The following is a 14,013-nucleotide window of genomic DNA, read 5'->3' on the forward strand; positions in this document are numbered from 1 at the left end:
GACACAGACATAATGATCTGTCCATATCACACGTGTCAAACTCAGGCCCTCCAGCTGTTAAAAAACTACAATTCCCATCATGCCTGGACAGCCAGAGCTAAAGCCCGGGCATGATGGTATTTGTAGTTTTGCAACAACTAGAGGGCCTGAGTTTGACACCCCTGGTATTCTTCCCTGAGTTGGTCAGCATGCCTCTGATGCTACATAATAAGTTATTTGTATACATTTCATAAGCATGATTTGTATTGTAAGGGATTGAATTGAATTTGCAGTACATATACACACTGTCCTTTCTCACCATGTTAAACACATCGAAGTTCTATCATATATGTTGAGCCTCATTTTCTCAAAGCAGATGTAGTGTTCCTGGTAACCAGATTTATTTTTTTTTCATGTTTTCTCATTGAAATTGAAAAAATGGGAATGTATTCTGGTTGCTATTAGTTGCATGGACACTTACTTTTTTTTCTTGTAAGGAAACTCTGCAAAATGTAAAGATCCAGACTTACCTGAAGTGCTGGAAGTGGCGGCTATCACATCTATTAGCGGCAGAATCCTTTATGCTTTAATAATTAAGAGAATGCAACGTTTACTTCTCTGAGACCCAGATCATCGATCTCCTAGTAAATGATGAGACTTCATTCTCGCAAATATTGCTGCAGCTAAGGAAATTATATGCAGAGTCACTGGTTGCTATAGGAAATACTTCCAGTCCCAGTTTCATGTGTCTGTCAGACCGATGTTATATGCATCTGTATTGTCTTGTTTAGTGGCATTCAGTAGAATTTCTTCCTTAATAATCCAATTTATAAAAACATTTCACAACATGCAGTGGAGGGGACATGGTACAAACACGTCATGGAGTTCCTATTAACAAGAATTGTAGCCCCTTCTCCCCATGACGAAGTGTTTAAATGCATTGAATCTATTAAAAAAAAAATAAATTTCATCCTACTAAACTTAAGCTGGACTATTTTATGACTTGAAAATGACTACATTACTGCAGCAAGTAAGTGCACCGCGCATGCTTCAGGACTTGAGTCAGTAATACGGACACAGATGTATGGCTGTATTAAGTCCATGTGAAACCAGCCCAATACCCCTTTAGTGTCTTTACATCAGTTTCTGTGATTATCTGATTACTGTTTCCAAATGAAGAAGTGAAGAGAATGGTATGATGTAATAACACAATTAAGGGACATGTTTCTTCTTTCTGCAGACCCATTCATTGCCTGTCGTAGTGATATCAAACATATGTCAAATGCCGAATGCCTGGGCATCTATCCTCTGGTACAACATGCTAACCAACAACCCAAAGGTAATAGTAATCTATGTTCTAAACCAGTCCAGCTCCAGTCCTCATAGTATTTCACAGATATTTCCCTATAATTTATAGTCAGTGCATAGGTATTGCCCCAAGTGTACATTACAGGGGCATTACAGCTTGCAGCGCTTCAGGGGCTTTTTGCACCAGAGAACAAAAGCATCTTTCTACGTTGGCCTAGCGGCTATCTAATAGTACCAGCAGTATGGAATGTGAATTGCAGCTCACAGATTCACTTAGAATTTGGTTCAGTCCGAATGTATAGAGCCTTACATTTTCCAGCAATAATACAAAACCAAAAAGTTGCCTATACAGTGGTAACTTGGTTTAAGAGTAACTTTTAGAGCGTTTTGCAAAAAGAGCTCACATATATATTCAGCTGTTTTTAAATGTTTGTTTAATTTGTTTTACATGTTCGGAATTAAAAAAAAAAAATCATTATTTTGGGGGTGTGAAATCAATTATCTGCATGATTTCTTAGGGGAAAATTTGCTTTGGTTTAAGAGTGGATTTGGATTACAAGCGCAGTCCTGGAACGAATTATGCTTGTAATCCAAGGTACCACTGTATTTCATTTGTTTTAAAACAGCTTAACCTGCCCTATCAAACTTCCCTTCTAAATAGAAGAGCTAATGCTGATGTTAAGTTCTTCAGTATGTGCATCACTTCTTTGCGACTGCTAGTATTCGCTGGTGGGTTATCGCTACAGTATCCCGCCTTAGTAACTGATTTGCTGAGCAGACCTGGGATGTCACATCCACGAACCTGAAAGAGCATTAGTTTGCTCTGGCATTCAGTGCTAGGAGAGGCAGTGTTAGCTGTTTTATTCATTATACACAAACTACTGCATATGACAGCTGCAGACATAATCTACTACTGAAAGTAGAACGACACATGTTATATAGATATCAATCAAAACTTCACACCAGTGAGATCTGCAAATAGAAACTGTATGCAAATAAAAGCTCATAACAAAAAAGAGTTAATAACATGCAATCCTTTTTCTTTCTTTTTTGTCTTCAGAATGTAAACTTTTTCACTAAACCTCCTATCGGTACATGGGATCAAGTGGCTGAGGTTCTCAGCTGGCAGTTCTCGTCCACCACAAAACGAGGCCTCAGCATTGAGCAGTTGACAACATTGGCTGAAAAACTTTTGGGTACGTTCTTAACCCTTTTACGACCATGGGACATTGATGCATCAATGCCCAGGTTGTTTTAGGACATCAGCCTTTGGGATCATAATGATCCCATAAGCTGATGTCCCTATGTCTGTCCCCTCTGCTCTGTCCCCTGCCGCTGTTAAAATTTATGACAACGGCATGGAGAGAGGGGAGAGGGCAGAGCTTAGCCTTTCCTCCCTCCCCCCGCCGGCCTCCATAGCCAGGAAGGTTTCCATGGCTACCATAGGGGCTCTACTATCATTTCGCAGAGCACCGATAGACAGCGGACAGAGAAATCTCCCTCTCTAGAGGGAGAATTCTCTGTCAGGAGCCCTATAGATGCTGCGGTCGTGCTGACCGAGGTGTCTATAGCGTTAACTCTCAGCACCGGAGCGCGGCTCCGATGTGGAGAGTTGCGGCGGGTCTCCAGCTATCACTGAGCTGGGACCTACCGCGGATGACACAGGCACAGCTCCTGCGTCATCCTGCAGCGTTATGCAGCATCAGGCATAGGCTGCAGCTACGTTAATTTACTGCCTAACGGCGGGAGAGGGTTAATAAACCAGATGTTATAGTTGTCTAAATCGGCCACTTGTCTTACTTGTGCCTTTTTTTTTTTTTTTTTTTTTTTTTTTTTTTTTACCCCTAGGTCCTGGAGTTAACTATTCAGGCTGCCAGATCACCTGGGCTAAGTTCTGCAAAGTAATTTTTTTTTACCTACCATTCTTACATAAATGGATAAATTAATAAATACTTTGCTCTTACCGTTTTTTTTTAACATTAAATCCACATAGGAAAATATGGCCGGTAAAGGTTTCTCTTTCTGGGTATGGCTGGATAATATCATTGACCTTGTAAAGAAGTATATCCTTGCACTTTGGAATGAAGGGTAAGTTTTCTGCTACTTTGAGCTGTTTGTTGTACATGTCCATGAAATCTATGCGCAGCAGACTCACTGGTCATTATAGATGGGTGAGCCTCAAGGATGCTCGGGTTCATCCATACGTGTCTCGTCGTCAGTCAACTAGCCAGACCTTCCTCCGGGAAGGAACAACCAAGCCAAGGAATGTCTCCAGTCAAGGAAACCACCCAAGCAAGGTATCCATCCACAGACAGCTGTTTTTTGCATATTTGATTTCCCATGGGGTGTCCTAGAATACACTGACGTCGAGACATGTGATGGTGTCTCTGCTGTGTTTTGGTTAAGCTCCCTGAGGTCAACCAGCGTCCTTTTGTATAGTGGCTATTCCGGGTTAGTGTAGCTCTTATTCAGCTTAATGGAAGCTGTGTTACAGTAACCCAACAAAAAAAAACAAAAAAAAAAAAACTTGCCTTTGATTAATTCTGAAGTGCCATGGATTTTCCTTGTGACTATCTCTGCAGATATGGAAAAAAGTTATGAACCATTCACAGATTTAAAAATAGGCAAAATCCCCCCAAAAATTGTACTCCTCAAGCACCAGCGTTTCTTTATATTGTGTGTAATACTAAGTTTTTTTGCAGGTATATTATGGGTTTTATCAGTAAAGAACGTGAACGAGCGATTCTGAGCACCAAACCACCAGGGACATTCCTGTTGCGATTCAGTGAGAGCAGCAAAGAGGGTGGGATAACCTTCACCTGGGTGGAGAAGGATATTAATGGTAGGTAAACATTCAAGATTCTTGCGATTTTTTTTTTTTTTTTTTTTTTTTTTTTTTTTATTATTATTATTATTATTCAGCATCTCTGCTCTTTTATTACTGTATCTGTTTATCTCATAGGAAAGACACAGATCCAGTCTGTAGAACCATACACCAAACAGCAACTCAACAGCATGTCGTTTGCTGAAATCATCATGGGTTACAAAATCATGGATGCCACCAACATCTTGGTGTCTCCTCTCGTTTATCTGTACCCTGATATTCCCAAGGAAGAAGCCTTTAGCAAGTACTGCCGCCCAGAGAGCCAAGAACATCCTGAACCCAGTGACCCAGGTAGTGGTACTTAATCTGTTCTAGAATCTTCTAATCTGCATGCCGAACGATTTAAGACCCCTTTCACACAGAGCAAGAGAGGCGGAATTCCGCGTGGCGGAATGACGTCAGGCTCCCTGTCATAATGACACTCTATGAAAGACACGCGCTGCATCTCTCAGCGCTGAATAATGAACACATTCATTCTTTAGCGTGGAAAGACCCTGAGCGATGCGGGATGTGCATCCCCCATTGAGTGTCATTATGACAGGGAGGCTGGCGTCATTCCGCCGCAGAATTCCGCCTCTCTTGCTCTTTGTGAACGGGGCCTAATACCATTTGTATTGATTGTTTCTGTGGTTTCTTTATGCATCTGCAGAGATATTTATTATTACAGCTGCAATCTTTCTCTTTGTGCACAGGCGCTGCCCCCTATCTGAAGACAAAGTTTATTTGTGTTACACCGTAAGTATTCATTGTTATCCTATACAATGTTCCTTTGTGTCTTGGAAAGAGAAAAAACAACCCAAACCTAAGGGGCCTATTCGCTCCGTGGAATAAATACAATGATCAGCCGATGACAATAATCATCGGCTGATCATTGATATAGGTTTGAACCTATAATTGTCGGGTGCCGACCGCACGTGGCTACGTGTAATAGCGGTGCGTAGCCGGCGACTGACGATTTACATTACCTATCCAGGCTGCAGGGCTCCTCTTGTGGTGTTCTTCTCCCTAGGTCCTGCGCGCTCCAGCTTCAGAGCGGCCTTACAGAGCTGACAGGCCGCTCAGCCAATCACTGGCCGGGACTGCCGCGGCCAGTGATTGGCTGAGCCGTGTGTCAGCTGAGACAGGCTGCTCTGAACCTGGAGCGCGTGGGACTCAGGGAGAAGCAGAGCACAAGAGGAGCCCTGCAGCCTGGATAGGTAATGTATGCAGTTTAAGCAAGGGCTGCTATGACATCGGTAACAATGTCCATGCAGCCCTTGTTAAACGATAATTGGGCCGTGAAATAGGCCCAGTAAACGAGTAGTGGCGGTCTACTGTTTCTGATCCTATCACACAGAGCAGTGGCCAACAGAATGTCAATAACGTTTTTATTAAGCCTGTTGAAAGACAACGATCAGCCGACATTGTACATGAAGCTGATTGTTGCCTTTTAGCACTACCTATCACACCAAACAATTATTGGCCAAATACGGATGATAATCGTTTGGTGTAATAGGCCCTTTTCTTACACAGACATCAGGCAAATTATCTAGCTTTTAGAAACAATGATGTCTTAAGAGTTGTCAAACATATATATGTAGATGAATAGAAAAACCACTCATATCTTTAAGGAGTTGTAGAAGAGGTAGAGATAGAAAAAAAGGAAGAAACACTGATATTTTAAAGGAGTTCAAGCTATTTTTATTTTTCTAGGGACAGACTGGTGGAAAGAATAAGGCGTTCCTAGGCCTTATTCACACGTTCTATAAATGTGTCTGGTCAAATTTATGGCCCATTGATTTCTATTGGGCTGTTCACACCATCTGTAGTTTTACAGATCCACAGTCCGTTCTGCAGAAAAAATAGCATATGTCCTAGTGCAGACTGTAGTTGCGAAACAAATGGCCAATAGAAGTTTATGGGATCCGCATTTTTTTGCGGATGTTTCATGTGTAACATCTGCAACAAATACGGATCACCTTTGTTTAAACCAGGGATGGGGAACCTTCGGCCCTCCAGCTGTTGCAAAACTACAATTCCCATCATGCCTGGACAGCCAAAGCTTCGCTTTGGCTGTCCAGGCATGATGGGAATTGTAGTTTTGCAACAGCTGGAGGGCCGAAGGTTCCCTATCCCTGTTTTAAACTATCACCTTGCCATGCTCAACAAAATACGGATTGTGGATGCACTACAGATAAATTTTTTGCGGATTGCAGACGTAATATACAGTCCTAAAAAAAAAAAACATTGTACGTGTGAATGAGGCCTTGCCCTTTGTAGCCAGGAAGCGACGATCAGGGACACCCGGGCAGTGTTGAAACAGCAGCAGGAGAGCAGTGGAGGGGATACAGCTTGTTTGTTTTTTTTAGCTTTATTATTATTCTTACTAGACAACCCCTTTAAAGATGTGGTTCTCTGCTCATAGCTACAATAACTGGAAATGTAACGATGTATTATTTCTATCTTCTGCACTAATAGGACAACCTGTAGCAACACTCTAGACCTGCCCATGTCTCCTCGCACCTTGGACTCTTTGATGCAATTTCCGGGGGAAGGAGCTGAAGCGAGCACTGGGAATCCATTTGGTAGGTGTCCTCTATCCACATTTCTTTTCCCAGGAAGGAACATTTCTGTTGATTTTGTAATAATTTATGATGTGTTTTTGCACGGGAGAACGATGGGTTAGATGATGATCCGTACATGACTGACACTTATCCTTTCATCCACAGAGAGTGTGACATTCGACATGGAGCTGGCCCCTGAATGTGCATCTTCTCCCATGTGATGCTGAGGCTGTATTCCACAGAGGCTCTGTCTGGGTATATACACTTTGTCTGTGCTGACCGTCTCTTGGATGTTTTTCAAGCGCCCGCTCTCCACTTCTGATCGGTTATGGAGTCTGTGTTGTATATGCTCCAGATAGATGTCGGTGCAGTAACTGTCAAGCAATGAACTGTCGACCAGTATACTTTTGTCTTTCTCTCTTTCTCTCTGTGTACCTGTCTTTTGCCAAAGGAACTTTTCCGGATGATAGGTAGAGAAGGAGTACATTTTGGCAATGATTGAGTCATCATGATTTCACACTGTCCACAGCTAAATCTATAACTGACCCGTCTGACCCGACCAAAGATGTTCTACCTACTCTGAGACGGTCCCCGCTGCTCTCAGTGATTCCACCCCCTACTCCTTAACCAAGACGACCGCAGTAAATTCACTGCCTATATCCTAGTGATTTCCCTACGTGAATAAGCATACGTGTATATTAATCTCATTGGTCATTACAAAGGAGAGAGGGGATGACGTGTCAGTAATCTTTTTTGAATGAATTTATCCTGTTTCTTTTTTTTTTTTTTAAAGAACAAGACTTTCCTTTTACCTGTAAGTATTCCCCGAAAGGACATATTCCCATAGTCTCACATACACACTATCTCCTCACAGTTGCTGTATATTCCTTACAATCCAGATATATTTATGAAATAGTAACGGTGCAATCCCTCTTTTTGTTTTTAATAACTTTTTAAGGTCATGTTAAATAAACTTTGTACGCATGTATTGGTAATGCTTGTCAATTTTTGCATTTTTAAAGATGTGTAAAAGAAAATGTCTCTTGTTTTACTTATGTTTATGGGTGTTTAGGACTTGGTCTACTAAGGTGAGAGAACTTAAAGGGGTTATCCAGGCTTACAAAAACATGTCCGCTTTCTTCCAGAAAGAGCACCTTTCCTGTCCTCAGTTTGGGTGTGGGATGCAGCGCAGTTAGATTAAAGTGACTAGAGCTATCTTGTAATACCACACACAACCTGAGAACAAGAAAGTAGCAAAGTTTCATCAAATCCTGATAACCCCTATAAAGAGGCACCTTTGTGTAAAAAAAAAAAACGCACACACAGTGGTGCCTCGGTTTCAGAGTAACTTGGATTAAGAGCTCACAGTTTTTCAAAATTGTAACTTGATGTAAGAGCATTGCTCTGGTTTGGGAGCTCCCTTTACAGGGTGGGAGGGGGTGGGGGAGGGGCATGGTCTGCATAGCGGGGTCTACAGCCCTGTACTCTGACCCAGGAAGTCTCCCTCACCTTCCAAATCATGGCAGATCCACTTTAGGCTGGGGCTTACATCAGGGGACAGGACTGTGGAGGTAATGTCTTTATAGCTGTAACCCCTCTCTCCCCAGACAGAGAGTGCTGCTATACTGTGTCCACATATGTGCTGCTCATTCCTTCATGCTCATTATATCTGGGGTGTGAAACCAATTGTCTGCATTTCTTTGATTTCTTATGGGAAAATTTGCGTTGGTTTAAGAGTGAATTTGGATTACAAACACAGTCCCAAAAAGAATTGTTCTTGTAACCCAATGCAAACTTGTGTGTATATATATATATATATATATATATATAAATAAAAAAATGTCTGTTTTAAGGGTGCGTTCACACGTACAGGATCCACAGCAGATCTGCAGCAGATTTGATGGCATAGATTTAATGCTGTGTTCAGTTATTACCCCAAGTCAAGGTATACATATGGCCAAACTGTGGTCCATGCTCCCACTGTGCTAATATATAATTATTTTTTTTTCTATATTAAAAAAAAAACAAAAAAAAAAAAAAAACACAGGAAGTCCCAGTCCTTTACACACTCACACCAAGGCGTGTCTGTGTTTCTTTTGTTGGTATTTTCTCTGTTTAAAAAAAACTAAATATCAGCACAGAAGTAGCTTGGACCACAATTAGACAGGAAGGGAGACACCTAGTGGCTATATGTATAAAATTGATTTAAACACCGAAAAAATAGAGTATATTGCAAAACTGCTTGCGATCATAACCTCTGTTGATTTCTTAAAAAAAAAAATAAAGAATTGTGACAGTGCCTCTTTAACCTTGACAAGGTATTCCTTGGAGGCACATTTATCATTCACCCACTGTATATGGGATATATGTTGTGGGAAATTAAACCACATGACCGAGCAGAGGAGTTTCTATGGAGTGAAAGGTGAGCATTTACTTCGCCATTTAACATAAACTTTGTGGCAAGTCCTTACAAAGACTGTCTTTTTTTTCACCAAAGTTGAAGTACTTGAAATGATATGTGGAAAAATTATTATAAATTATAAATCTCATACATGAAAGAAAAAAATCAGTTCTCCCTCTGTAATGAGTAGGTGTAGGTTTCGGCCATTTACGTTCAGTTAATAAATGTGGCCTAAAATTGGTCGTGTTTGCGGACGGTGTACTGTGACTTGTATCTCTTGTTAATTATAGATCCTGTGTTATCTGCAGGGTCACCAAGCATCCAAGGAGTTATGGCCCTTTTACACGGAACGATTTATCGTTCGTTTTTGCATGATAACGATTCAAACGATAATCTTACGTGTAATCACAGCGAACGATCAACATGATCTTTCAACATGTTCTCAAATTATCGTTGGTCGTTCGCAAAAAAATCGCAGATCGTTCCGTGTAAACATTCTTTCAGCAATTTCACCTATGTGTGAGATAGGCTTAAGCGATCACAAAACGATTGCATAACGATTTTTCCGTACAATGTATCGTTCCGTCTAAACGCTGATCGTTATTAAAAAAAACCATCGTTCATTCAAAATCGTTAATCGTGCGATCGGGCGAATTATTGCTCCGTGTAAAAGTACCACAAGCCTTTTGGGCAACCTCTATCTTTATATGTGTCCACTAGATGCAGCTGAATCCAATGGAAGACCAGGGAGCTGTCAGGTTTGCTCTCATAGGCCCCGTTCCCACTGAGGAAAGGTAGCGGAATGCCGTTAGCCTCCCGCTCATAATGGGAGTCTATGGGAGGCGCGCGCTCCTTCCCTGTCCGCGCTGAAGAATGAACATGTTCATTCTTCAGCGTGTACAGAGCAGGAGCGCGCGCCTCCCATAGCCTCCCGCTCATAATGGGAGTCTAACGGCATTCCGCGGCGGACAATTCCGTCGCGGAATTCCGCTACCTTTCCTCAGTGGAAACGGGGCCATAGGCTGCATGCCTTTTAGCCCGCAGCCTGTGAGCCACCAAAACTGGGAATTCCAACTGGTTATCTACACTTGTCAGAAAAGTAAGGGATCACTTAATCATCATAGTATTATTGACAACTAGAAATGAGCAAACTTGCTGAAAGTTTGCACAAAGTTATACGATCAGCATTTGAATCCTGCTGCCTGGAGAAGGTGGATGCAGCCTGAGGACTGCCTGAAAAAGATGGATATAGCCACAGGCTGTAGGCAGTCCTCAGCCTGCATCCACCTTCTCCAGGCAGTGGGATTTACATAGTGATCGTTGGTGTTTGTACAAACCCGAAGTTATGGCAAGTTAGCTCATCTCTATTGATAACCTTATGCAGCCGTTGACCAACAAATTCACACATGGTTTCAGATGCTTGAGTGGATAAGCCTAACACCAAGTCTTGTAAACTTAAAGCGGTACTCCGGCGCTAATAAAAAAAAAAACCCATCAATCATAAACTTAGTTTTCCCACTTACCATCCCTCCTGAGTCTGTCTCCGTTTGCACTTCCCGCTGTTTGCAGGTCCCTGAAGCTCCAGTTGGTGTCTTCATTTTTTCTTTACTTCCTGGTTTGGGCTTTCCCATGATGCACTTTGTCTCCTGTGATGTCTAACTGACTCTGTAAAACTGTTAGATTGCTTACATCTTGTTCAGCCAATCAGAGCTGAGCACCTGAGTCATTTGACAAAGGGAGGCTCGCTTAACAGAGCTTAGACCCGCCTCCCTCTTGATGATGTCATTGTCACAAAATGGCTGCCACAGAACAGGAAGGCTGTATTTTGCAAGCAGATGGTCGTATCTGGACGGTCATATTCAATTGCAGACGTTATCATATACTGAGTGTGCACTGCCGGAGAATTTCCCATTGACTTAAGCAGAACGCATTACTGTTGTAAAAATATTTTTTTTGTGTGTTTATCTGTTCACATTTTTATTTTCACTATTTTCCCTCCTCATCTTCACAACGGCACCACAGGAGTTAACTCCCTAGGGACAGGAAAAGCACAAACAGAGGTTAAAAGCCCCTCCCCTTCCCACAATCACCAGTGCTTTTCCTGTCCCTTCGGGAAGGCACGAGAGGTGGTGAATCCGTCGTGAAGAGGAGGAGACCCCCGAAAAATTTTTTTAAAGTATATCTTACCCCTCAGCCGAGTCGATCGGGGTACGTCCCCCTTCCTTCCTGGGAGCGGCTGTGGATCAATGATCCAGGGTTTCGGGATGTTGCGGTCTGTTCCATCCCGGTGTGATCGGTCTGCGTGGGGTCCTGACCCTGATTCAGTCGGCCCCCCGAGCGCACGTGGACCAGTTGAGAACAGGAAGCTCCAGAGGGATCCACATGTGATGTCTCCTCTTCTTCTGCTCCAGCCTGTATGGTGCAGCCTCCAGCCCCTCCTACACCGACTGCAGAGCTGTACAGGTCTATACACAGCTACAGGAGGGAGCGGACCACACTGCAGGGGGGACAGGAGAGAGGAGGGGGTCGGCTGCTTCTCTCTGCATCTTCCTGCCTGTCACCTGGGAGCTGCTGACCTGAGGCCGGACCAGGGAGAGTGCAGGAGGAGGGGAGGGAACATGATTTCTGTTCAGTAAAAGAACAGGGCCCCCTGGAAGGCAGCAGGGATAAAAAAAATTTATAAACTAAATTCTGGCACTTTTCATGGACAGGCCTCACAGGCACACACTGTGGACAGCTCTTCTAACCAACTCAAGTGCAGTGTGAGAGGCATCACCGGGCCCCATTATAGGCTGGGCCACTGACAGCAGTACTGCCAATACACTGCCCTGACTCCATAGGTCAGATGCAGAGCGCCCACCCCAGAAAGTGTAAAGACTATCAGTAAGGAGCCATTATGAAGGGAATCTCCACTTTGAACAGGTGTTCTCACAGCAGAGACAGGTGACAGGTGGTTGTTTGAACTTGCCGCACTGTCTTGGTTCTCCCCGCTGCAGAGAATAGCTCCTCCAGCTTGCCCCAGCTCCCTGCACCCTTCTCCGGGCTGCCAGCTCCCATGCTTCAGCATCAGTGGCCTGGAGATGGGTGGCTGCAGCTGGGGCAGGCTGGAGGGGGTGTTCTCTGCAGCAGGGAGAAGCAATGGCAGCGTGGCAAGCTCAAACAGCTGCCCGCCCCTGCCTCTCTACCGGGGTGTTGTATTTTACAAGGAAAACATCGATTCTATTATAAGATTTGTTCTCACCTAAAGAGTAGTGTAGTCCTAAACCTTTATTCACAAAATAACACACATTACAAAGTTATAGAACTTTGTAATGTGTGTTATGTTCCCCCTGGCAGTTAACCCCATAAACACCACGGTCTATGAGAAGATGTGATGTCTCCTGCTAATTGGGCAGCAGGAGGAGGCTGCAGCACGTTGCCTCCTCCCGCCGCCACTGCTGTGATCCTCTCCGTGCTCCACTCCCCCCTCCCCTCCATGATCTGGCCCCCTCCCCAGGCTCCGCTCTCCCCCCTTCCCGATCCGGCCCCCTCTATGGTCCGGCCTCTTCCCGTGCTCCGATCCGGCCCCCTACACATACTCCGCCCCCTCCTGAATCAGTCCCTGTGCACCGCCCCCTTCTCCCTGTGCTGTAATGCATTATATATACACCTGAAAAAGTTAAAGTAAAATCTCATAAATAATTAATTAAAACAAATAAAATAAATAAATAATTAAATTAAATTAAATAAATATACACATTCCCTATCCCCCTTTATAAATGATCCCCTATAAATAAAGTACACATATTTGGTATCGCCGCGTCCGTAATGACCTGTTACATTAATTATACTGCCCGATTAATGGTATAAAAAAACTAACCAAAATAACAATTGTTTGTTAATCCCGCCCCCTAAAAAATATAGAAAAAAGTTATCAATACGACACGTACCCAAAAGGTGTACCACTAAAAACACCAGCTTATGCCGCAAAAAAATCCCTCACATAACTTCATTGGCGAAAAAATGTTAATATTACACAAACAGTTTTTATAATATAAATACCATAAACTAAAACAAAAGTTATATAAAATGGATATCGCTGTAATCGTACCGACCTGACGAATAACGATAACATGTCATATGTGATGTATAGTAAACGGCATACAAAAAAAATTATGAAAAACAGCTGCTAAATTGTGTTTTTTATTCGGACCACCTCATAAGAAATTTAATAAATAATGATCAGGGTGTCACATGTCCCTCAGAATGGTACCGATGGAAACTCCAACTTGTCTTACACAAATATTTGGGCACTGCAAGGCCTCTATCACATGATCTAATGGCTAAAAAAAGACTGAAATAAAGAAAGACCCCAAAAATACACCAGGCTTCTGTCATGTCTGCAGCCTGTGGTTGAGTCAGGTGACGCGCTGCGGCCACATATGGGGGATTTCTAGAAACATTGAAACATGGGGAATAAATAGTGAGTTGCATTTCTCAGTTAGTATTTGCTGTGTTAGAGGAAAAAAATGCATTAAAATAGAATATCTGCCAAAAAACTGAAAATTTTCAATTTCCCCTCCAACTTGCTTAAATTTCTGCAAAACACCTAAAGGGTTAATACACTTATGTAATGTTACTTTGAATACTTTGAGGGGTGCAGTTTTTACAGTGGAGGGATTTATGGGGGTAACTAACATACAGGCCCCACAAATCCACTTCAGGACTGGGCTGGTCCCTAAAACAATCTGAACTTGAAATTTTCCTGAAAACTGGAAAAATTGCTGCAAAATTTCTAAGCCCTCTAACATCCTAACAGGTAAAAGGACGTTCACCAAATGAGGTCACCATAAAGCAGACACGTTGTAGATGTTGTAGTAATAATTAGTTCATGTGACATGACTATCTTTCTTAGGAAC

The 14,013-nt window shown here is 42.8% G+C and overlaps 1 protein-coding gene across 2 annotated transcripts in view; it reads left to right on the forward strand.

Annotated features, from left to right (window-relative positions):
• The window catches only part of STAT3 (signal transducer and activator of transcription 3), a 66,542-nt gene extending 58,791 nt beyond the window's left edge, over positions 1–7,751 (forward strand). For both annotated transcript variants that reach the window (XM_069953130.1, XM_069953131.1), the window contains exons 16-24: positions 1,220–1,318; positions 2,348–2,483; positions 3,136–3,188; positions 3,281–3,375; positions 3,990–4,129; positions 4,250–4,465; positions 4,864–4,906; positions 6,629–6,735; positions 6,880–7,751. In XM_069953130.1, coding sequence (XP_069809231.1) covers positions 1,220–1,318; positions 2,348–2,483; positions 3,136–3,188; positions 3,281–3,375; positions 3,990–4,129; positions 4,250–4,465; positions 4,864–4,906; positions 6,629–6,735; positions 6,880–6,935 — 945 coding nt within the window. In that variant the 3' untranslated portion in view covers positions 6,936–7,751. The remainder of the gene's footprint in view (positions 1–1,219; positions 1,319–2,347; positions 2,484–3,135; positions 3,189–3,280; positions 3,376–3,989; positions 4,130–4,249; positions 4,466–4,863; positions 4,907–6,628; positions 6,736–6,879) is intronic.
• Positions 7,752–14,013: the final 6,262 nt, after the last annotated feature.

Source organism: Dendropsophus ebraccatus, chromosome 14 (genome assembly GCF_027789765.1).
Source record: "Dendropsophus ebraccatus isolate aDenEbr1 chromosome 14, aDenEbr1.pat, whole genome shotgun sequence".
In the NCBI taxonomy this organism is placed as follows: Eukaryota; Metazoa; Chordata; class Amphibia; order Anura; family Hylidae; genus Dendropsophus; species Dendropsophus ebraccatus.